Source organism: Trachinotus anak, unplaced genomic scaffold, assembly GCF_046630095.1.
Source record: "Trachinotus anak isolate AG129_WGS33_773 ecotype Australia unplaced genomic scaffold, CSIRO_AGI_Tana_v1 ptg000012l, whole genome shotgun sequence".
NCBI lineage: Eukaryota > Metazoa > Chordata > Actinopteri > Carangiformes > Carangidae > Trachinotus > Trachinotus anak.
In genome coordinates, this window is record NW_027273863.1 from 18,125,865 (window position 1) to 18,149,265 (window position 23,401).

The 23,401-nt window shown below is 41.0% G+C and overlaps 1 protein-coding gene across 4 annotated transcripts; it reads left to right on the forward strand.

Moving 5' to 3' along the window:
• Nucleotides 1-1,125: 1,125 nt before the first annotated feature.
• lpin2 (lipin 2) lies at nt 1,126-22,925 on the forward strand. 4 transcript variants are annotated; one of them, XM_071491471.1, is made up of 20 exons: nt 1,126-1,265; nt 7,435-7,635; nt 10,611-10,706; nt 11,319-11,683; nt 11,772-11,879; nt 11,978-12,104; nt 12,199-12,532; nt 12,622-12,721; nt 12,807-12,994; nt 13,524-13,617; nt 13,703-13,772; nt 13,888-13,980; nt 14,086-14,168; nt 14,358-14,505; nt 15,007-15,155; nt 16,354-16,440; nt 16,960-17,112; nt 18,410-18,524; nt 19,315-19,418; nt 19,835-21,341. In XM_071491471.1, exons 2-20 carry the CDS (start codon nt 7,444-7,446, stop codon nt 19,977-19,979), a joined length of 2,751 nt encoding a protein of 916 aa, XP_071347572.1. In that variant the 5' UTR covers nt 1,126-1,265; nt 7,435-7,443; the 3' UTR covers nt 19,980-21,341. The 4 variants fall into 4 exon arrangements, with proteins under 4 accessions (XP_071347572.1, XP_071347570.1, XP_071347571.1 ...); XM_071491469.1 differs by lacking the exon at nt 1,126-1,265 and adding an exon at nt 4,313-4,624 and having other exon boundaries at nt 19,835-22,925; XM_071491470.1 differs by lacking the exon at nt 1,126-1,265 and adding an exon at nt 4,333-4,624 and having other exon boundaries at nt 11,322-11,683.
• Nucleotides 22,926-23,401: the final 476 nt, after the last annotated feature.

Consider the following 23,401-nt stretch of genomic DNA (forward strand, 5'->3'; position numbering starts at 1 on the left):
GTTTCAAAAAAATATTTACAGCCTCAACACCACTGAGGTGATGAACATGAACTGCAGACTTCTGAAATACTCCTGTCATTCTGTGACTTGCATTTAAGATCCTTTTTTATTTTGGATTTCTCAGGTCCTAATTTACCACAGAAGTCTTTCCAACTGTTCTTCTTTGCTTCTTTCTATTATTACATGTTTAGCTATAGCTAGAATCAACCATGACTGGCTGAACACAGGAGCGTCCCTCCGTCATGTTTTGTCATTTCTGTCGTTTCCTGGGCCCAATCTTTATAAAGTTTAAGAATTTGTAACACCATAAACATTAATATAAAAGAAAAATAGTATCAACAATGGACTGCTAATTATTTACATTACAGTTTTCGGACTCCTTTAAAGCAGATAACCTCATACCCGAGTTATGATTATGCCTGGTAGGATACCTACAAAACCAGGATACTGAGGCATGTGACGGCCATCCTGTCTGCTGATGGGTTTTGAAACCATGTCAACCCCATACAGGCCTCATGCTCTAGACAAACCAACAGTCTGGCCTTTGAAAGCATTGCATCAGACAGAATCAATACTGCATGTGAGTAGGTATCAATAGACAGGTTATTTAAAGTTCATGAAGTTTTGCTGTCATATGTAATCATGCACAGTACAGCCTCATTTTTGAGAAGCCTGCTCTGCACCTGCCTTGGGTTTTGGGGGCAGTTCAGTACCCTGTGAGACTGTTTGGTCCCATGCACAGAGGACTTTTTGAAAACGCAGAGCTCACAGTAAAGTCAGATTGGAGCACTGCACAGATATATTGAAACAAATCGTGATCAACAAAGATTCATTCCTGATTATTACCGAGAAACGTAAATTGAGAACAAAAGAAAACCTTGTTGTCAATCCACGAAGCAGCTGTAATTTCGGGGGTTGTCTTAACTCTGTTGTTTCACTCTCTGTTAATGAATATCCTCTGACATGTGAGGGTCAGGGCGAAGTCTTCCTAAACGCAGCTATGCTCCACTGTAATATGCAAGAAGCAAAAACGATTTAGCTCAACCCTTGTTCAACCCCGTCGCACCAGCTGTGCAAGTGCGCCGCCGCCGCTTCCTGTCCCGTCAACTTCAGCTCGCCGCTTCCAGTCGCACCAGTCAGTCACGGTGGTCCAGGCTCGGACACGTCAGGAGGCTTCTGAGGAGTTTCACAGGCTAAGACATGGGGACTGACTGAAAACACCAGCGCGTCCTTCACCGGCAGCATCTCGCTGAAGTAACCGAAAGGTAAACGCTTTTAGCGACAGGCTGATGTCAGCCCATTTCACAGCAGCTGCCTGTGATAGTGCGGTTTTTTTTTTTTTTTTTGTTGTTGTTTTTTTTTTTCTGATTCTGCCGTGAGCTAACGTTAGCTAGCCTGTAAGCAGGCTAACATCTTTTAGCTACGATGGATTCATTTAACTCATAACATATAGTGACCGGTCTCGAAATTCATTCATCACATAATAAATGAACGTATCCATATTTCATTGAAACCGGCGACCTAGCGTTAGCAGAGGCTCTCACCCGCTGCCGTTTCACCGTCTGCTATTAACGGTAACACAAACCCAGCGATAACACTGGAGCTAGCCGAGGGTTAACTAACGGCTAGTTGAGCCCCGGCTCCATTCATTTATTTTCATGTCTGCTGTTTTCTGCTCCTCTTGTTTATAGCTTAAATCAGAAGAAACGGCAAGCGTTGACTTACAGCACACACTTCAATTGTTCGTTTTTGCTTTCTGTTCGTTATTTCCGCAATTTCCCCCCTCTTGAAACGTTAGAGGACTGTTTGCTGGTGACTTTTCAATCAAGCGATATGTCAGCTTTAATCTCTGAAATTAGCATTTTTAGCTACAGTAGCTGGGGCTAACGACACATCTGTGTGGTATCCTTGAAGGCAGATATCTTTGGTTAATTCACAGTTTTCAATGAGTTACAGAACTCTTGCTTGGCTTGTATGCAGTGCTGCCACCTCATCACCTGCCTGTGGGTGCTTTGTTTGAAAACACTTTTAGTAGAACCGCAGTAATTAACCAGCGGAACAGGATAAAACTGTTCTCAGGCATTTTATGTAAATGCGATAGCCTCACACTGATGCTGCCATTTAAGCATTTATCACCAACCTATTGCAGTAGGTAACCTCCCAAAACTCAAACAGTTCAAATCAGCTATACTATGACCAGTGCATTGAAACTCTTATACAAGTTGCCAGGTTGTTAGGTTTGAATGTTAAAACTGATGCAGCCTGGCACAGTAGCCTTAGCATAACTTCTGTCATAAATTTTCAGTACTTGCTGATTGTGTGACAGAGGCATCGAGTTAAGAATAATGGTAATTTCAGAAGCTGTAGTTGTTATGGCGTTACACTGGGCTGTGTTATGCAGAAAAGGACTGCAATTAACAGTTTTCGTTATTGATAAATCTGCCAATTATTTTTCTTGATTACCCAAATTCTACACAAAAAAGTGAAAAATAACATTTACATTTTTTAGAGCCCAAGGTACTCAATTCCAATGGCTTGATATTTTTTTTTACCAATAGTGCAAAACCAAAAATGTTCATTCTACTACCATATATGACCAAGAAAACTGTCAAATCCTGGCATCTGTGAAACTAAAACCAGAAAGGGCATGGCTTCTAGTTTAATGTATTACAGAGTAGCAACATGACAACATACAGCCTCCAAAATTACCATAAGGCTAAATCAACACATCTCTAAAATAGTTTCAACAAAGACTGAACAATATTATTCCATGAAAGTAGTATAATTGTATTGGTTTGACTTTTTTTTTTACTCAGTGAGACTGACTTAAATGTCAGTGAAGAACATTTCATTTTACTCAATATGAAAAACAGTTGCCCAAACATCAACACAAGGTGTACTTGGCTCTACATGCTGAATTAGTTGACCATATCCACTTTTGTATCACCAAATTCTCAGCAGCCAGGAATTTTGGCACAAGGCTGAAAACAAGGGATTGAATTGTTCAATTGATTTCAACAGCCCTAAGAAAAGCAGCGTTTTTTTTCTTGCAATGCAGAAGGTGTTAAAATGAAATCCAACCCCAGACTGTTTGTCTGGGGTTGTGGTTGTCATGGTTTACCTTACACACATCATAAGTAGGCTCATTTCAGTGCAGTTTAGTGTAACCTAATACTTGAAAGAGTGTAACATGAACCTTGTGTGGTCTGATTGGCCAGCTCGCCCAGTCAAGCGAATGTGCACAGGCTAGTTCCAGATGTAGACCATAATTGTGTATTGAGAGTAAGTAAGACCATACAGTGCCAGCTCTTGTCATTTTTAACGGTATCTGTAGGTAGTTATTAAAGGCGAGGACTTGTTTTCATTCTGGCTTAGATACTGCTCGGTGACTCAGTAGAAGTCATGTGATTTTTACTCATAACATCTCACTTCACTGTTTGTCTATTTATGCGTGGCTTTCGTCAAATTTTTCAACAAAGAACAGGCCCTAACACAGGGGGACGATGAGCCAACAGCATTCATCTCACTGGGCCTGTGTGTTTTCTTTTTGTGGTGTTTACAAAAAGCGTAGCAGATGGGAAACTAGGGATGAGGCCTTTTTTGAGGAGCCTCATGCATTATGTTTTCTTAGGCAGTTACTTAAAAATCAGACCAGGCAGGAGGATGCTGAAATGTTAGACCACAGAGAACCTCCTGAGGAGATGAACAAGTTTCAATTCATCATTGCTTGGACTACAACTACATGAGCTATATCTGTACTGAGTGCAAATATGGTTAAATTAGCACTTGGGCTAATTTTAGCAAGCTGTAGTGATAGTTAATAGAGGCTAATCCCCAGAGAGGTCATCCCTTTAGTATCTACAGGACTTTCACCTGTTTATCTTTTCGATCACATGTCCAGGATGTCAAAAAGTTCAAGGGTAATGAGCAATAAACAACTAACATGTTGAGGTCCAATGCACTGAAAACCCCATTGGTTAACTTGCAGCCAATCAATGCCCCCTCCTGATTACTCATGCATAATAACAAGCACACACAACAACGATTGTACCGAAACATGTGACTGACTGTGCAAGTACGTCATGCTGCAGAGTACTGCTTGGTCTTTTCCCTGAGCGTGTACTCTTATCAGGGGAAAAACACTGCACTGCCGTTCACAGAAATTAGCTGTCCCTTATCAGCCATATACTGCCAACTTAAAGAGGCCATCCCATTGGTTGAACCTTTTGTGCCATGTCAGCTGATTGGATGAGCAGAAGTGCATGTCCTGCAGAGTAAAGCTCAGAAAAAGGATGACAAAGTTTATGACAGTGTTGCATAATTGCCACTGGCGTGAGATAGCGGCGTATTGGTATTTACCCAAGGGAGGGTTATTTCAAGGTGATTAGGAGGGCTGTATTTGAAATTGGATTTAGGATGGCAGCGAGTCATTATTATCATGGCGTGAGGAAGAGAAACATTGGTCCCAATGGAGGTGGGTAAAGTAAGAGCTGGTGCTCCACTAAAAGTGATGAAGAGACCGAGATCTTGGGGGGACGGGGAGATCCTGGGAAGTAACACAGAGGACACCACAGACAACAGTGAACAGGATGAGTCCTCGTCTCTGAGGTCGTCTTGGTCCCTGGTGAGTCACAATGACAGGTCTCTTAGTCAGTCACAGCTTGAGCTGGAGGGCCTGCTACACTTGTATTGTCTGGTTTGCCAGGTTGCTAGGTTTATTGGGTCAGTATTGTAGCCAAGCTTAGTGGCTCAATATCTTAAGGCAGTAAATCAGAAGGAAAATGTCAGTTTTAGGGCTACATTCAAGACTGTTTTAGGGATAATTAAAACTAATACAGTAGCATTTGTATTTGAGGTGGTCAAATATAGTCAGGCTGGGACAAGAAGCCTTTATTGCCTGTCTAATCCGCAAATCATTTCATATCCCAAAATACCAAGCCTGTCCTGTTAAAATGTAGTTTTGGGTCTGGCATTATGGCAGCTTGTGTGTACTTCTACTGCTGAGCTAACATTGAAACAATGGCCTGCAGCAGGTAAAGCATGTTTGTCACGTGTGACTGTGTTACAGATAACTGAACTCTGGCACCGTTCCAGACAGCTCCTGTGTAAGGGAGCCTTTTGTTTTTAATATAGAATATTCACCATTATATAATGTCCTTTTAGAGAAGTTTGGAGCCTTGTTGTTATGACAGACTTCTTCATGTATCTGCACTTGGTATTAGCACTGTGTCAGACCAGGAAACAGGAATGTAGCACTTATTGCACCTCCCGTGTATTACTCTGTGGTGTCAAAATAAAAGTGAAACTACGTTACGCAGTGTGTCATTTACTTGAAAACACGATCAATTTCCACGAATACAGTACAATATAAAAAAACAACATCAAAACAAATATATTTGACCAACAGAATGCCACATAGGTACGTTTTTCCCCTGACAGTGATATAGTGAAATAGTTTTTCAGCTAAGTTGTGTTGTTTTTTGGCTTTTTGTTGTTGTTGTTGTTTTCACTGGCCCCTCAAATAAAAAGCTATCTATGTCTTACTGTTTTTATCTGCTTGTTTGATATGTGCTGAGTCACTTGGGTGCACTCACTGCATTCAACAGCATAACCCATAATCTGTTTTTGAAAGAAATCTGTGACAGATATCACCCTTGTTTAATGGACAGTCACTGTGTCCCTTTTTGCCCTTTTTAAAAAAAATATTTTCTCCTGTGGATAGTCTTTGATGGCTCTGGCTGCACCTTTGTTAAATAAGTTAAATAAAGGGAAAAAAAAAAGATCAAAGTCTTAATAAAATATGGATCTACTTTCTATATATATACTTTATAGATTGTTGAAGTATTTCTTGTTTATTTTACATGTCTGGGACAGATTAAACATTTTTATTTTTCAGATATTTCAAATGATCCACTGACTGGACTGTTGTCCTTTCATGTTGAGTTTCATTTGAATGAAATCTTCACGACAGTTGAAGAAAGGTGGCAAGATATAGAGTCCAGCTTGTCACAAAAATTTCTGGTAGTTTGGAAATTCCTTCCATCATACAAATGGCAGTAAAATGTAGAACTCTGGGAGCTTGTAATTTTACTGTAGTTTCATCCATTCCTCAGGTGGGTGGTAGCAGAGGTGTCACAGCCCAGATAGTCACAAAATTGATGTTGGTACAAGGAAGGCAGAAGTTGTGTCTTCTGTAAGGCGTAACTGTATTTCTCAGTCCTCTTTGTGGACCAGTGTGTGGTTCATTTCTGAGAAAGAATTGAGAGCTTCCTATTGTTGACAGAGGGCCTCATGTCAAAATTACCTGCCCATAAGATTATTCTTTTCATCAGCCTATTCTTTAGGGGAAAATATGACAGTCTTCTCCCATATTCCATGATGCCACCCTTTCACAATTGCCCCTATTCTCTACCCTGCCCCCCCCCCCCCCCACCCCCCCACCCCCCCACCCCCACCCCCACCCCCCACCCCCCCCCCACCCCACACACACACACACACACACACACACACACACACAGTTCTCATGGCTAGACTCTGAACAAAAGGTCAGTGTGAGATAGGAGCATTTCAGGTTACATAAACCCAATGAAGTCAGCAGGGGAGTGTGTTTACAAGCCCCACTAAACTAGACCCTGACCCAAGCAAACCAAAATCATGTTTGTGAAGTTAATGGTAACACACGTTCTGTGTCACAGCGCACTGAATTTATTGAACTGGAGGCCACACGAAGGCTTGAGAGTTTGCATGATTATGTATGATTAGCACTGGCCTGTGTAAATTTCTCTCTGATTTGGCAGCTTCGACAGATTACGCATTAAAGAATTTACAATGTCACAAACTGCTTGTCCCAAGTGACAAAAAAGTGCTTTGAGGAAAATGTGCAGAGTTAATCCAAGTTCATATAATATAGCCACAGTATTCTGGCTTGTCCTCCTTGTCCTATTTGATGTACTTAGCATAGGGTTATAAAAGTAAACAGGAAGTCAGCTGCTTTCATGGCAGTAGGGCGGTGGGAACTATGTGTGAGGTTGTCTCCTCGCATTGTTTCAGCCCAGCTGTCAGCCCCCCTCTCTGATGTTGCTCATGTGGGACAGCGGCCAGTGACAGGGCAACAGTGGCTCCATGGCAGTCCGTATGCAGGTCGGGAGATAACAGACACCACAGGGCAGGCAAACAGGCAGTGAGGGAGCTGAGGGATGAAAGTATAAGAAAAATGAGACAGCCTGACTGTCCAGAAGAAGATACTTAAAAGAAGAGACAACAATGGATGGACTGAGAGAGAGTTAGGGAGAACACAGGCCAAAATAACTTCAAGAGGAGAACTCAAACTTTACGACTTGTGAGGGCAAATCTGTCTCCTCTTCTTGACTCTTGTTGAACAGTAGCCAGTCTTTCTCTTAAGTCTGTTAATATTTTGTTCTTTTCCCCCTCCAGGCGGACACCATGAACTACGTGGGCCAGCTGGCAGGTCAGGTGCTGGTGACCGTCAAAGAACTGTATAAGGGCATTAATCAGGCCACATTATCGGGCTGCATTGATGTTGTGGTTGTCCGCCAGAGAGACGGCACCTACCAGTGCTCACCATTTCATGTGCGCTTTGGCAAGCTGGGCGTGCTTCGCTCCAAAGAGAAAATAGTAAGTTAAAATTTTGCCTCTCTCGCCTGACATGTTTAATTCATGGAATGATTCAAACTCCATACGTAGAAGCTTCCAAGCTTTCGAATCTACATTTAAAAAAAAAAAAAAAAGAATTCTGCACATCTGATAGGAAAACCACAGAGTGCAATCCATACAAAACAAGGGTTGTTAGGCACTATTCCTCACACGATGTACATTTAATTCATATTTTGAATTCACATACAGTATAATCTGTCTTGAGGACTACCTAAACATTTAAATAAACATGTGGCTACTGCATAAGATTGTGTCCAAACTAAGTGAGGTTATGTTCAGGTTTAAAAAAAAGTGGCCAGACAACAATGTTTTAGGTTACTGAAGTGTAAACCCTCGTTTGAAGGCAGTACACATCGGTGATTCACTGTCACAGGTGTTTTCACTTATTTGATGGGAAAGTAGGTGTGTCCTTTTGTGTGTGAAGGTGTGTCAAAAGTATGCTTGATTAACATTTCCCCAAATGTGTGGTCACATTAGCCTTCTTTCAATAAAATTTGAATGTGGATAATAGAGAAACAGAAAACAGACTGTAAGAATGATGCTGCGGTTTGTAGTCTATTCGTGTAATATTATAATTAAAAGGGTGATAGCACTCTCATCATCTCAAGATTACAGAGGTTTCTGTTTGAGGAGGCTAGGCTTAACTTCAAGTTTAATTTCTAACAAATTAGTAACAATAAAAACATCAGTAGGTCATCTCTGAGCCTCACTGAACATAACCAGTCAGGCTACCCATTTTCATATGCATTTGCTTCAGCCAGAATTAATGGCATCAATGGAGCATAGGGCTGAACGATTGCAAAAAAAATCATATTGCAATTATTTTGACATGGTATTTGCATTTCATTTTCACTGTGATAAAAAATAAATATATCATAAAAATGATGATGTGGTTTTTGCTGAGGTCTGCATGAAACAAGCATGTTCGCTTACATCTGGAGAATATGATTTGTAGGCCACAACCTCTGTGTAGCACTACAGTGGTTCATTGCTTCATTTATAATAGTATGTTGTGACACGTTTTACCCTAATCAAAAAATGGCAGCCTCTGCAGTTTGGATATTGCACTTGGTATTTCAATGAATTGCTCGGCACCAATAGAGCATCCTTGTATCCTACAGCACATTCTTTAGTTCTGTTTGCAGAACGCAGAGGTGGTGCTCTGGGCTTTTCTTCATCCTCTGATAGTAGTTGTTACTATATGTTTTTGCCTGGAGATGAGATCCAGTTAATGATGCTTGAGGAACAATGGTGCTATTTTTAGCACTCACTGCTCACTTGAGAAAACAGTATTTTTGTAGCACCTTTGCTTCTGATTTAATGGGTAAGGGGAGCAAGTGAAGCCTTTTCAATAGTTCCAGATTAATATCTGGTATTGAATTAGTAATTAGTAATTATTAACTAAAGTAAGTATAAAATTAGAGAGAGATGAGAGCTGAATGTGCTTTCTCAATTTATCACTATGAATTTTGAACTTGTCCATGACTTCTATTCTTAGTGCAGTGATGGTGTGGTCTGACTTGAAGAAAGCTTATTTACTTGCTTGTGAACTAGAGTGGATCATGATTTGCGGGGGCTTGACACTGTCTCACCACCTACCCAGAATGCTGATGGGTTTAGAGGGGAGAAATGAATGAGTAGTTTCTATGGCAACAGCTCTACAACTTGAATGTGTGGGAGGGGGTGGAAACATGAAGAAAGAGGCCTCAACAAGGGCTGTTGTGTAACAAACAGTTATGCTTGTGTCCCTGAGATCACTTATCAGATCCCTGAGGGCTGCTGCTAAATATATGTATTTTTTTAGAAGTTACTGGACCAAACAAGTGTTTTGATATTTGTTCCTGACATGCAGATTCTTTCAAAAATTCAGAGTTGGAATTAGACTGTAGTCGCCAGCCAAATGCTAATTAAAGTTTGGCTGTGGATGGTGTATACTGCAGTCTCTTTGGTTAGCAACCAGAAATGTTTTCAAAGTCCTGTTAGATTCTAAAAACATTTGGGATAATAACTAAACTCAGCTTTGCACGAATACTTCTTCTTTTCTTCTGTTTTCTGTTCCTCTTTTTGGAACTATATATGAGCTTTAGAAGTCACCTTGGCCGGTGCTGTCGTAGAGAAATGGCCCAATGTTATGCCTTGATTTTGAGCATCAGCAGGCATTCATTGCCTTCAGTAATTCCACTAATCCAAGATCATATTGGCAAATCCCCAATTCAGCCGCTGCAGTGAATGTTACCTGTCACCGACTGTGAAAGGTTGAAGAGGACCCTCATTTATTCCGTCTCATTATTAATTGGGCATTGAAATCCCCAGCCATCACTCACTACACATAAATTCCCTTTAGCAACCCTAAGGGGGTGAAATTAAATCTTGAGGCTGCTGAGATTGGAGTGGTGGCCATTGGTCGAGAATTAATATTGATGATTTGGTTTCAGGTTTGTCAGACTGGGCAGAGCACTTGCGAGTCAAAGTCTGTCTCCTTTGTACTCTCTGCCAGACGTGACCTGGTTTTTTGCGTTTGTGGTGTCAAGTTTCTGAATGGCCTCAGGTCTGCTGGGGGTTTGCCTGGCAAACATGAATGGCCTTGTGCTATTGGCAGGCTCCACAAAATACAGGCCCAGAGCACCCATACACTTATTAGGTTCTGTAAAGCCTTGAGTAAAAGATGCGACTTAAAGTATCTACGGGTCCTCTATGTGACCTGACAAAATGTTGGAAGTAACAAGATGCAATTCAATTATGCAATCAATTAAAAATGCAAAAATCAGACTTGCCAGATGGATGCATACTGATTGGATGTCTAGTAAACACCATTTTCAGTGTCTTATTTTTGGTTTTGATTTCATAATAAAAACTACTTCACAGTTACTGTTATCTTGTCATTTTTCACACTGGCCTGGAGCTTCCAGCTTGTACCTAATGCCAAATTCTTCCAGATTGACATCGAAGTGAATGGAGAGCCTGTTGACCTGCATATGAAGCTTGGTGACAATGGAGAGGCCTTCTTCGTCCAGGAAGCTGAGCAGCAGAATGTAAGCTCTCTGCACAGATGAACTAAGCCCACCACTTTGAAAAATACATTGAAATAACAGTACTGTTGTAGGTTAATAACATGAACCTTAATTTTGCTTTTTTTCCATTGTGAAGCATAGTAGCTAAAATCAAGGGAGATATTGAATTCTTTTTCAGTCATACATCAACAACAACATATTTGCAGGTTTCTGATGTCTGACGTTGTCTGATGTTTATTATCAAGGGAAATTTGAAGATGATACAATGAAGAAAATGCACATATTTTCATTACAGATTTGGTCTCACTTCTGTACACACCAGAGACAATGTCTCTTGATGCCTTTGCCCCAACAACAATCTTAATGACTACAGCATTCTTGGGGAACAAGTTTAGGGCAGTGTTTGTGTGAGGAGATAACTACTCTACTGGTTTGCAGTTTCTACATTTGACAGGTGACCTATTGCTCAAGCTTTCCGAGCTCTTATTGTGACAGCTCAGCACTGACAGCCACCCTGTTCTAATAGACCTGGGTCACTATGCAGACTGTAGGGATGAGTAATACTGCTTTGGTTTGCACTCGCTTAAACACATCCTAAGCCTCACGCTCCTGCATTCTCACTTGATCCTTTAGCAGATTGTCCCTGCCCATCTGGCCACCTCCCCAATCCCCACCGAGAGTCACCTTTTCTGGATCTCAGAGGTGGAGCACAGGGCACAAAAAGATCTGGAGGATGACCCAGCCGACCCAGAGGATCCCCCTGAGCCTCCTGCTCCCAGCACCGTGACTACGAAAAAGAAGAAAAGACGGAGGAAGAAGCACAAAGGAGACCCCCGTAGAGAGGAGCTGACTCCGCCCATGTCAGTCACTACTGGTAATGCTATTGCTGCTAATGCACCTGCTGCTACAACTGCTGCTATGTCCAGCGCTGCGCAAAATGAAGAAATCTTTGAGATGGACCTGAGCTCTGACGAGGAGGCTGCAGCACACGTCTCAAGGTAAGTTCAGGGTCAGTGTTTGTTACTGTAGCCAAGATCTGTTGAGAGATGAGTAAATTATGACGTATCTTTTGCAACCTGGGTGTAGGTCACCTTCAGTGACTACGATGCGTGATGTTGACCCGAAATTACCTGCGCCCCGACACAACCTTGATGGTTATTCAATGTCTGATGGGGACTGGCCGGCAGATGACAGGTATGCATTAACATGAACTCACAGCCATCAGCAAAGGTGTGGAACGTAAATAGACTCTGTCTTATTGATTGTTTGTATTTGTTTATCTCTCTCTTCAGTCATGGTTTGTCTCAGGCCTTTTCCCCAAAGAGTGACTCTGAACTGATGGTCAGGCCTTCAGAGAGTTTGCTCAGAGCTGAGTCCCACATGCAGTGGACCTGGGGAGAGTTTCCAGAAACAACCAGGGTAAGCACTTCTCCTGACTAAAATTCATAAGAACGTAGTTCTTAGTGTACTCATCTTTAATAGTATATTTTTTTTCCTCATATCCACGATCCAGGTCACCAAGAAAGAGAAACCAGAGCCACTAAAAACAGTGACCATCACCCCATCAGAGAGCACCCACTTCCGCGTCATCCTCAGCTCCGAGGCCATGGAGAACGACACAGAGGTCGAAAAGGGAGGAGGTCCCTCCTCCATGTGCACTATTGTCAAGCCCGAGCCACGCACCCTTATGACCACTGTAACACCGGTGAATCCTCTTGCACCTGTCAGCACTGTAACCCCCGTGAGTCCTGTATCCCCCACAGAACCCCTGGATGTCCTGCCACCCAATGTGGCAACCTCCACCCCTTCCAACAGCCAACACAGCGATTCACCCTCTAAGAAGAAAGGCAAGTTGGGTCACTTTCTTAGCCGACCTTTTATTATCACAGACAATGAGAGGTCATTAAGTGGTAAATAATTATCTTGTTGGATGCAGGTGTCCCAAAGAGGAGCCAGCATCAGGGTCCTGAGGATATCTACCTAGATGACCTGAATGTACTTGAACCTGATGTTGCTGCACGATATTTTCCTAAGAGGTTAGCCTATGAAAGAAGTGCCGAAATACTACTGACAGTTTATATGACAGTGTGTATGACATATTGTTTTCTTTTGTTGCTCCAGTGAGTCTGAGGCTGTCACCAAGCACTGGATGGACTCAGAGATGCGCTCTGGCTCACAGTCTCCTCAGTCGGTGGGTAGTGCTGCAGCTGACAGTGGGACAGAGTGTCTTTCTGACTCAGCCAGTGACCTCCCTGATGTCACCCTTTCTCTGTGTGGAGGCCTCACAGAAAATGCTGAAATATCCAAAGGTACCATACCAGAAAGACACTCATAAAAAATGCAGCCTTAAGTGCACTTAGTACTTTTATGCAAGATGGAAAGTTAGCCCCAGCCAGTAGAGACAGACAGCTAAATTTGTTATGTAACTGTATAACTTACTAATAAACTGTCCGTACTGTATTAGCCTCATAAGGAAGCGTCCAGCCACTGTAGGTGGAGGCTTATCTCTATACAAAAAAATCAGCCTGGTATGTTTAGTAACAATACTTGTGCCCACATTTCCTTTTAAGGACGTGTGTCTCTGTTTCACTAGGATTGAATCCCAACTTTGTCTCTTAGATCTCAACCAGTCTATCCTTCTGTCTGGTCTTCATTTGTGTCAATAAATTAGAAATATATACACTCTTTAGAAGTGTTTCTGAGAAGCCCTCAGCTGCTGTGGCTGATGGAAGTTTCTGACCTTTCCTTGTGGCTTTAAGTAAGATCTCGTGGCTCAGCACCACTGATCCTTTCATCTGCTGTTTTTAATTAACGTCCATCTATCTTCTGTGTTTGCAGAAAGATTCATGGAGCATATCATCACCTATCTTGAATTTGCTGAGAATCCAGCAATTATAGATAACCCCAACCTGGTAGTAAAGATAGGAAACAGGTAAGTAAGCATTTTAATTTCCCAAGTGAGATGTATGTGTATGTGGTATGTGGTCAATATTTGGCTCTTATTTCTGTTTTCCCAGATATTATAACTGGACATTAGCGGCACCCTTGATTCTAAGTCTGCAAGCATTTCAGAAGAATTTACCAAAGGTAACTGAGGTTTTGTTTTTGCGTCTTGTTCTATGCACTGTATAGTCAGTATCTGTGGATTATTGTAAATTAGCAACTAGATCAATCCTGAAATGTCTTGTCTTGTTTATTCAAGGCTACAGAGGAGGCCTGGGTGAAGGAGAAAATGCCAAAGAAGTCAGGCCGCTGGTGGTTCTGGCGAAAGAGAGCAGATAGTACAATCAAGCAGGTGTGCACATGTGATAAGAAGCAGTTTCTTTTTAGTAAAACTCACATCCATATGTACAGTCTTGATCGTGTTAATGAGCGAGATTTCTTCCCTTAATTTTTACAGTCAGAGACTAAGCTTGAAACCAAGGAGGAGTCTCATTTGGAGGAGGAAGGACCCTCCGCATCTCAGGAGAAGCTGGTCTTACCGTAAGTGACACCAAGGGATACAATAGCATGGGATTGTTAAAAAAAAAAAAAAAAATGGAGCATAATCCCATTATATTGTGAGAAAATGAAGTGGATAGGTCAAGTCAATATGTTAACAACCATGTGTTTTGTGTACAGTAGTGTTTCAAATAGCAGACCACAACCACAACTGTTGTTGTTTCCCTGTAGGCCTAAAGTGGGAGAGTCATCCAGTGATGAAGAGGCCAAGGAGGTGAGCGCTGCATCCTGTCAGGAGAGACTGCAGCCAGTCGATGGTCAGCACCACCCCAGCCCACACACTTACAGGAAGTCACTACGCCTCTCTTCTGATCAGATAGTAAGTACATTCTTACACACAAGTTTTCCTTCCTCAAAATTGTCCAGTATTCTGCTAGTTTGATTATATCCTATATTTGTTTGGTTGCAAGTTCATTTGACAGTTTCATTTTGTAATACTAATTTGGCCAGGGTTATAACCCAGCTAATTGTTTGGAGAAAAGGGAAGCAACATAAACCAGATGTGATTGGTAATGTAAATCTATTTAGTAGTGAGGACATGAAATTAAGATTGATCAATTTGCTCAATGGGTTGTAAAGTACTCAATGGGATTTGTACTTCAAAGGGTTTATTTGGTAGTTCAGGGCTCCCTCTGTTGGCTAGATATGAATTACATGTATTTGCTGTACTTAGAGCTGTAGGGGGCTCCAAAGACCTGTAGATGTTCATTGTACTGAGGCATAATGATTCATACTGGAGGATAGAGCTCTGTTGGAACACATTAGTGAATGAAATGTACTTTGATTCCAGATGCCCTCATTGTTTTCCTTGTGTTACCAGGCCAGTCTGAAACTGAAGGAGGGACCTAATGATGTGACATTTAGCATCACCACCCAGTACCAGGGCACATGCCGCTGCGAGGGCACCATCTACCTGTGGAATTGGGATGACAAAGTCATTATTTCTGACATTGATGGCACCATCACCAAGTACGTGCTCGAAAGTCTATCACAGTGGTTTCACATCACGTCCACCCCTGATGATACTGAACTACTGGGGCTTTTTTTCTCAGTTTATGCTATTGTTTCAAAGGACACATAAGTCCTGAACAAAAACATGTGGCAGGAAACTGGCGTTTTGTGAAACTCAAACTGTAGGGATGGTGGGCAGCACTGTACAGTAAATCACTGTTATCTTTACAAACCTTTACACTGTTCAGGGCTCACCAGCTCACCACCAGTGCAAGGGATTTTGTTCAAATGCATTCCTGTAGGATGTGTAGAACATCAGCCGCTAGTTCATGCTCAGACGATATTTTCTTATTATTGTCTTAAGGAAGTGATTCATGCATTAGCAAGCATCTGCAGAGGTGCAATGCTATTTTAAATTCTTCATGTCTATAAATTGCCTATATATACGTCCGATGTGATGACTAGTGTGATTGCTACATATGGAGGCCAGGCAGGTGAATGAACAATGACTTAAAATATTGCAGAACATTTGATCATGTAGCATTAAATGAGAAACAAGAGAGGAATATGATGGATTTTTATAGATATAGTTTTGTGCAGTTTTCTGAGCAATTTCATTGCCATGGTCACGTTGAAGTTCCTCTCCCAGAGCAAATATTAATTAAGACCATCCTGCAGTTGTGTTTATTTTAAGCTTTTTAATTAGCTTTAAGCCAGCTTTGTCTCATTTGACACAAAACTGATGTCTGCTTCCTTTTTTGATGCTCACTCTTTGTGAGGCTCACAGGTGGTCAACATCAAACAGGTCCAGATTGACCGCAGCTTATTATCTCTGTGACCCTTTAGGCCAACCTGTGACATGTGGCTTTCTTTGAGTATCAGGGCGAAGAGCGCAGAGGCTGTAATGAGCCCATTTACATTTCAGTCTGTAAGCACACACCGTCATAAGCTGAGGTTGAGACAGCACCTCCCCTTTGGGCCTGTGATCCTCATTAGTGGAGAACAGTCCATAATGTTCTCTGTTTATGATGAATGGTAAAGTAGTTATGGTGCTTTATGTGACCTCTTTTGAAGAGTCTGTACTACTGATCTGCTTTACTTTCTTTCATGCACATGCTTTCTCTGACCCTTGTTGTACATCTGCTGTTGTGGAGCCTGTTGGGGATGTCCCTGTTTTTATTTATTCATATATGTATGTGTTTGTTTAATGTTTTAGGTCAGATGTGTTTGGGCAGATCCTACCACAGTTGGGGAAGGACTGGACCCACCAAGGCATTGCCAAGCTCTACCACTCAGTAGCTGAGTAAGTGCGCAACAACACTGATTAATCACAGAGGAATGATGAATGGCTGGGCAGTGATTAGCATGGTCTGGGTTTGATTCCCAATCATCTCTGTGGGGTTGATATATTCTCCCAGTGTTTGCATGGGGTGCTTTGAAGTGGATGACTCAGTAAGATTAAGTATTATCAAGACAACTAAAAACACCATGAAACTTCTCGTCCCTTTTCTCATTATACTTCCTCTGAGTTAACACTTACAACTTAAATCTTGACCTGTCTTTGCTGCTGTAGTCATGCAGACAGTAGAAAAATTAACACACATTGGAGGAAATAGTCTGAAGTGACCGTAGGCAGTAATAATAATTAAATAGAATCTTTCCTCAGTAAAATTATCATTGAATTGGTATTACTTCTGCACATTATGAAAGCAACCAAAATCACTGATCTAATTAAAGTGCTATTCTTAGTAGTTGCTAATGATGGTCATGGTATTAAAGTATATTTGAACAACCATTAATGAGCACCTCTCCCCACTGGCAGGAATGGCTACAAGTTCTTGTACTGCTCAGCTCGGGCTATTGGTATGGCAGACATGACAAGAGGTTACCTGCAGTGGGTCAATGATGGTGGTACCATCCTGCCCAGAGGACCTCTCATGCTGTCTCCCAGCAGCCTCTTCTCTGCTTTCCACAGGTATGTACATTGTAAATTGCTACCAAATTCTTGTCTTAAAGCCAGATACCTCTTATTCCCAGCAGTCAATACATACATCATATCCCCCAAAATGTAATTTCATTTTCAAACCACCTCTTGTTTGTCTCCCTTAAAATTAAAATTCTTTTTGTCTGCTAACTTAATCTTACATTATACATCCCTGAGTTTCTCAAACTCAGAGTCCTATACACTGTTCATATCCTCAGTCATTATAATGAGCCTGGGCAGAGGCTGTTAAAGTTACAGAAAACTCCAGCTCATGAATTTGTAACTAAGTAGGTGTTAACTGTGTTGTAGCTTTGTCATCAGCTTCCAGAAATGTACTGTTTGTCAGAATTTTGTTGCTGTTTCTTAACTTAATTTTTTATTTATTTATTTTTTTGTTTCTCAAAAGTTGTGAATTGTTTTTTCTCTGACAGGGAATGAGGAAAGCCTCCGAGGTGTCGCCTTTAATTTGTGACTGACGTTCATTAATTAGCCAGTTAGACTTACGATAATGACAACTTGCTGATGTCTATGTAGCACTGAGCTGTGGATGGAAAATTATAGGAGATGACTCATTTGTCGACATTTCTTACCATCAAAAATCTAAGCAACTTATTCCAAGTCACACTGAAATATTTTTTTTTAATTCATTGCACAATTTAGCTGGGAGTCAATGTAAAAAATATTCTTAGTGTTGGTAAATAAGATGATTTGCTACAAGATGCAACTGTGTTTGCATCTTATGGAGATTTGCAATAGTTGTTTAGACAAATAGTTATGTGACATGTTATAAGCGCATTAACACCACACATACTGGTAAAACTGTCTGTGGACATAAATGCCATGTGGCTTTTAGCATAGCTAAATTATTGTGCCCAGCTCCAACCCTCAAGCTCAAATATGCACACAATACACACAAACAGTAAAATATTTAGCCTTGTTATGCCATACAGGCCTATTATCAATTTCATGCATGTAAGTCTATGCCTTTCCTCAGTTGTACCCATGTTCTGTTGGAATTCAGCACGAGTAGGCAAACTAAACAATAGTTTAGTTGAACTAAACTATAGTTTAGTTGATTTCATTTGCATGTAACAGAAACACCCCTACAATCCTGGCATTCTGACTTCCATCAGGAAAGTTATACTAAACAGAGCAAAATCTAATCTAAAGACACTACAAGAAAGATGTTTTAGAGAATCTAAATATGTATTTGGCTGAGTTAACTTTTGATCCATGGTAAAGACATGCATATATGTGTTGCTCTAATCAATCTGTCTGTTTCCGCCAGGGAGGTTATTGAGAAGAAACCAGAGATCTTCAAGATTGAATGCCTTACAGATATCAAGAATCTGTTCCAGCATAACAAGCAGCCATTCTACGCCGCCTTTGGGAATAGAACTAATGTGAGTTAATGGATGTTTGAAGACGTCAGACTCCAGCGCTCGCTCTTACATGTCAGTGAGCTGTGTTTTCCAGAAGTCGATGTAGTCATGGTGTGTTGTAAGATCAACATGACACTTTGGCTATCAATTAGCAGACACAAACATATGAAATCAGTATTGGGCTGAACCTGAGCTGAGGTCACTGGCGGAGTATGGTCTCATGTGACTTTGCCTGTGGAAGGGAGCTCAAGCCAGGCACAGCGTCCCGTCTTCAGCTGCACAAACACCAACACCCAGATGAAGCAGTGGGTCACCCATCAAACCTCCTGTCCGCCTCTAACCCTCGGCAAAACATACACAATACACACAGTCCTGCTCTTGCCCAACAAATCATTCAGTCCAGAAATATTGCCATTACGTGCATGAGGCGGAACACAACAAGGAAATCTGTGGTTAATGTTATTAACACACTTAGGTCAGTTTGTAGCAGTGTGTATTATGTATGCAAGCTACTTTCTGCAGATTACATAACTGATTGAGTGTGTTCTCATCTCAGATGGCTTTTAAAGGTCCCATGAGTGTTTTTTTTCAAAGTGGAGGAAAAAAGGAAAATACACAATTTCATGTGTTTTTAACTTGTGATAAATGAAAATAAAAGCCTGTGTTATAAGCCTGCTTATGATCATACATGTAAGAAACACTGGCTTCACTTTGAGAGTGTTACCAGTGCTGTGTTTTTGATTTCAGTGGCTACCATTTTGTTTACAACTGTATCACAGATTGAACCTTTAAACATCTTGTCTTCATGCAGGATGTGTTTGCCTATAAGGAGGTAGGAGTTCCTGTGTGTAGGATCTTCACAGTTAACCCCAAGGGAGAGCTGATCCAGGAACAGACCAAGGGCAACAAGTCATCGTAAGTACATAAACTTCCTGTTTCTCCTACTGTTGGAGTTCACAGTAGTGAGGATAAGACAGTGGTACCATCAGTGCTAAATATGTGTGAGCTCATTAGTGTTTTATGATATCTGCAACTCTGCAGTTCTTCAGATAAAGAGCCAGATATTTGTTTCAGGAGTTGATAGATGACATGAAAACTAAGCTAAAAGCAGAGTCAATATTAGACACAATCTTAAATGAATGCTGATGTTGCTCAGTGTTTTCTGGATATGTAAATAGGCAACTGTTTGCTAACACATTCAGAATTTTAATTTAATTCAACAAATAATTGTTCTTGATTCAATGTTTAACTCTGTGGTTTCTGTTCTCTATCGCTCTATCCCCTCTTTTGTCTTTCATTCTGTCTCTCTGATCTGGACTTTTGCTCCATAGCTATGGCAGGCTTAGTGAGCTGGTGGAGCATGTGTTCCCTCTGTTGAGCAAAGAGCAGAACGAGGCCTTTGTCATGCCAGAGTACAGCTCTTTCTGTTACTGGAGACAGCCCATACCAGACATCAACCCGGATGAACTGCTCTGATCCAGCGCATATGGATACCCAGGTATACATATACATGCGACAAGACTGTCTACTTGAATGCATCTCCAGGAAAACACATGGATTGGAACCCCAACTTCCCTCCATAGTACTCAGACACACATAACTCTGCACTGAGTGTGACACAGTAACAGGATTATGATCATAAATACAAAAAGGTTGGTTGACTGTAATTACCCATGAGAGATGAATGCAAGTTATCTCCAGAACAGTAAATCCTGATGAATAATTGCTGAAAAATCTCATCCCTGGGAGACAAGAGACTAATCACCGACTAAATTATCATCTTTCTTGATGCCTGTGAAGGCATCCTGACCCAGCAGGCACTCCTCTGTAGTCCCCGTCACTGTACCGGGATAGAGATCAGAGATTCATCTCTTTTCTGTGTAACGTCGAGCACAGAGGAAGATCTGCTTTTGCCATCAAGGGAACGACAGCCAGGCAACACAAGGCAATGGCCCTTTCACTAAAGTCTGAGCTGTGCAGAAGGAAGTTTTCTTGAATCACATTTTTCACAGTTTCTGAAGTGAAATGAAACATGGCAAGCAAAAAAGACAGTTGATTAAAAAAATATAGGCAGTTAACACAGGGCCATGTGATATTTTGCTGTGTTTGCCTAGACACATGTATCCCGCCTTAATTTGGAGGCTTTATTGTGTTCTAAAAAAAAAATAAGTAAACAGTGACAGTGGCTGGCTGATAGCAGACGACACCAAGTGTGAACCATTCAGTCTTCAGTTTCCAGGAACCTACTGTAGAGAAAGTAGGAGAGCTGCTGAAGGTGTTCAGCTCTGTTCCTCACACCCTGGACAGACTGTGGTTATTAGCTCAGTGCTGGTGGAGTCAAACACTTTTCAAATGGCCACTTTCTCTCTGGAAGGTTACAGCCTTCAGAGGTATGTTTGGTATTATTAATATTCAAGGTTGTACCTGGGATATACTTTTGCCAACAAGTATGTGAGGAGTTAGGTGTGACTTAGAAGAAACTTAACGAAGCAGCTTCATGATTTATTGTCTTGCTGTTTATTCTGTTATACAAGCTCTGGCGAATCAAGTGTGTTTTGTTAAAAGTGCAGTCATTATTTATGATAATTGATGTGTTTAAGTTATTGATTTCTGTCGTGATGCCTTTGCTTGTCTGAAAAAGTCATTTATCACAAATGCAATGTGGAAATACTTCAAATCGGTATTTTGTATTGGTCACAGGTTAACATGCACTTAACAGTAACTGCTAGGCCTTGTATTCAATTTTTTTTTTTGTTTTCACAATGACCTGTATTACTTGTTTTACAGTGATGCTTTCAACATGTAATGCACATACACATTCCTGAGCAAACCTCAGAATCTGCAGCTTTCGTGTCACAATATGTGTGTAAATATAAAAGATGACGCTTGAGTTGGAACAGTGGAAATAAGCAGATCTAAAAAGAGCTTAAAATGAAGGATTTACGTTTGCAACGTTGCTTGTAGGATGACTGTGGGATGATGTAAGCGTATGTGCGTGCATGCGTGCATGTGTCTGTGTGCATACCTAATCACTGAGAGCTGCTGCTGTTGGGGTGACAGGATCATGCACCCTTTGCTTATGTTCCCTCAGTGGCTTTACCGAGACTTATCCAACGCACTTTGTCTAAGCTGCACCCAGAGACGCAGACTTACAACTCAGCACACTTCTCCCCCACATGCACTTCTCGAAAGGTCTTTGCAGACAATAGACCAGAGTATGCAATTACTGCAGGATGAAGAGTTCTAGTTTTACCTCTTTGTTGTGAGAGTGACCCTCTGACACCACAGACAAATCAGCTATTCTCAGATATGTCAGTGTAGGTTAACTGTTGAAAGGTGGTTGTCATTTGTTGGTTGCAAGGCAAAAATGTGGGAATTAAAAACAAAATAATGTTTATTTGTGGTGCTGAACAGACATGAAAGTAGTATCACAGCCTCTGTGTGTGTGTGTGAGTGTGTGTGTGTATGTGTGTGCATGGGGTGGGGGGCAAGGACTGATCCTGTGGCTCTGGTGAAAAGAGGAAGGGCCTCTGGGTCTTGTTTGGAGATGAACAGGAAATACTTGACTGTGCACAGGAAGCTTTTTGAAGTGCTTCACTGGCATTATGTGTGTATGTTTTAGGAAAACTATTGTGGGCAGATGTGCCACTACACTGACGTGGATCATACCTCCAGCACAGGTGTAACAGTAAGATAATGCAATGTGCTAGCAAGGACTAAAAATCAGAAAGGAGCAGGAGAAAGACATGACAGACAAAACCATTTAATGAGAAAAAAAAAAAAAAAAAGCACAACTGGCGATGAGCGCTACATCCAGATCATCATCTAGATACAAGTCGTCATTATTTGTCTGAAGTGTTTCTGCATTCAATCTGTATCTCTGATGTTTTTGTGATTAAGATTTTGATTTGATACGTTTGCTTGTTCTCTAAGAAGTTTGGTGAAGTCAAATAGATATATCTTATAATTAACTAAATGAATTCCATTCTTTCTATGAAAGTAAAAGCGTCTTGTGTGGAAGAATCACACTTCATACTCTTATGATCCTGGAATATGTAGTATATAATATTGTTTGTTCTCATTGCTCAACTGCTGTGGATAAATGATCCAGTCTATATATTGATTCAATTCACATTCAGTCACATTCTTCTGTCTTCAATGCCTTTTTTGTTTTATCGTTTCTTCTAAAGTGTACGATCTCTTGTGGGACTGTTTGTTTCGTTATGCTTGTTGTTTCATAGTGTTTGACCAACAGAAATACCTTAAGTGTATGCTGTGTTTGATTTGTACAGAGATGTGGTTCAAAGTATGCTTAAAGAAGGATATCCATTGTAAGAAGAAGAAAAAAAAAATACAGGCCTAATAAAGCTAACAAAGTGTGGCTTGTGGTCATATTTGTATTAAATAAAGTTTCTAACTGAATACATTTGTGTGCTACACATTTCCTGTCTTCAGTCTGAGTCAGAGTCAAAAAGTTCAACAGTAACCGCAGGCTAGTTGGGGTAACATCTACCCGATTGCTTATTTTTTATGTAACAATACATGAGCGTTGCAGTGGATCCCTCCGGTCCGGATTTCAGTTTGTTTTATTTAATAATACAAACATGAAAAATTTATAAAAACAGTAATTCAGTGGACTGTTATTTGGTTAACTGTGAACAGACATAAGTGTTATTCTCTTTTTTTTTCTTCTTTTTTTTTCCTTTTTTTTTTTTTTTTGAAGATTAGCAGAGGCTGAGCTGAAGGTTAAATACACTTCTGGTTCTTACACTTTGCTGTTGGGGTACTTCCTAAATCTCAGGAGTAAGGAAAGGGGAAAATTTATTTTTCATCCACACCCACTTTACGTCATCACCCAAATGGGGTTTTTGCCTTCTAACCTTGTCTCTCTCAGTGCT

Coding starts and splice junctions, on each gene's coding strand:
- lpin2 (XM_071491469.1), top strand. CDS start 4,469: ATGGAGGTGGGTAAAGTAAGAGCTGGTGCTCCACTAAAAGTGATGAAG. Junction 10,707..11,318: donor AGGAAGCTGAGCAGCAGAAT/GTAAGCTCTCTG, acceptor TTGATCCTTTAG/CAGATTGTCCCTGCCCATCT. Junction 14,169..14,357: donor CAGGAGAAGCTGGTCTTACC/GTAAGTGACACC, acceptor GTTTCCCTGTAG/GCCTAAAGTGGGAGAGTCAT.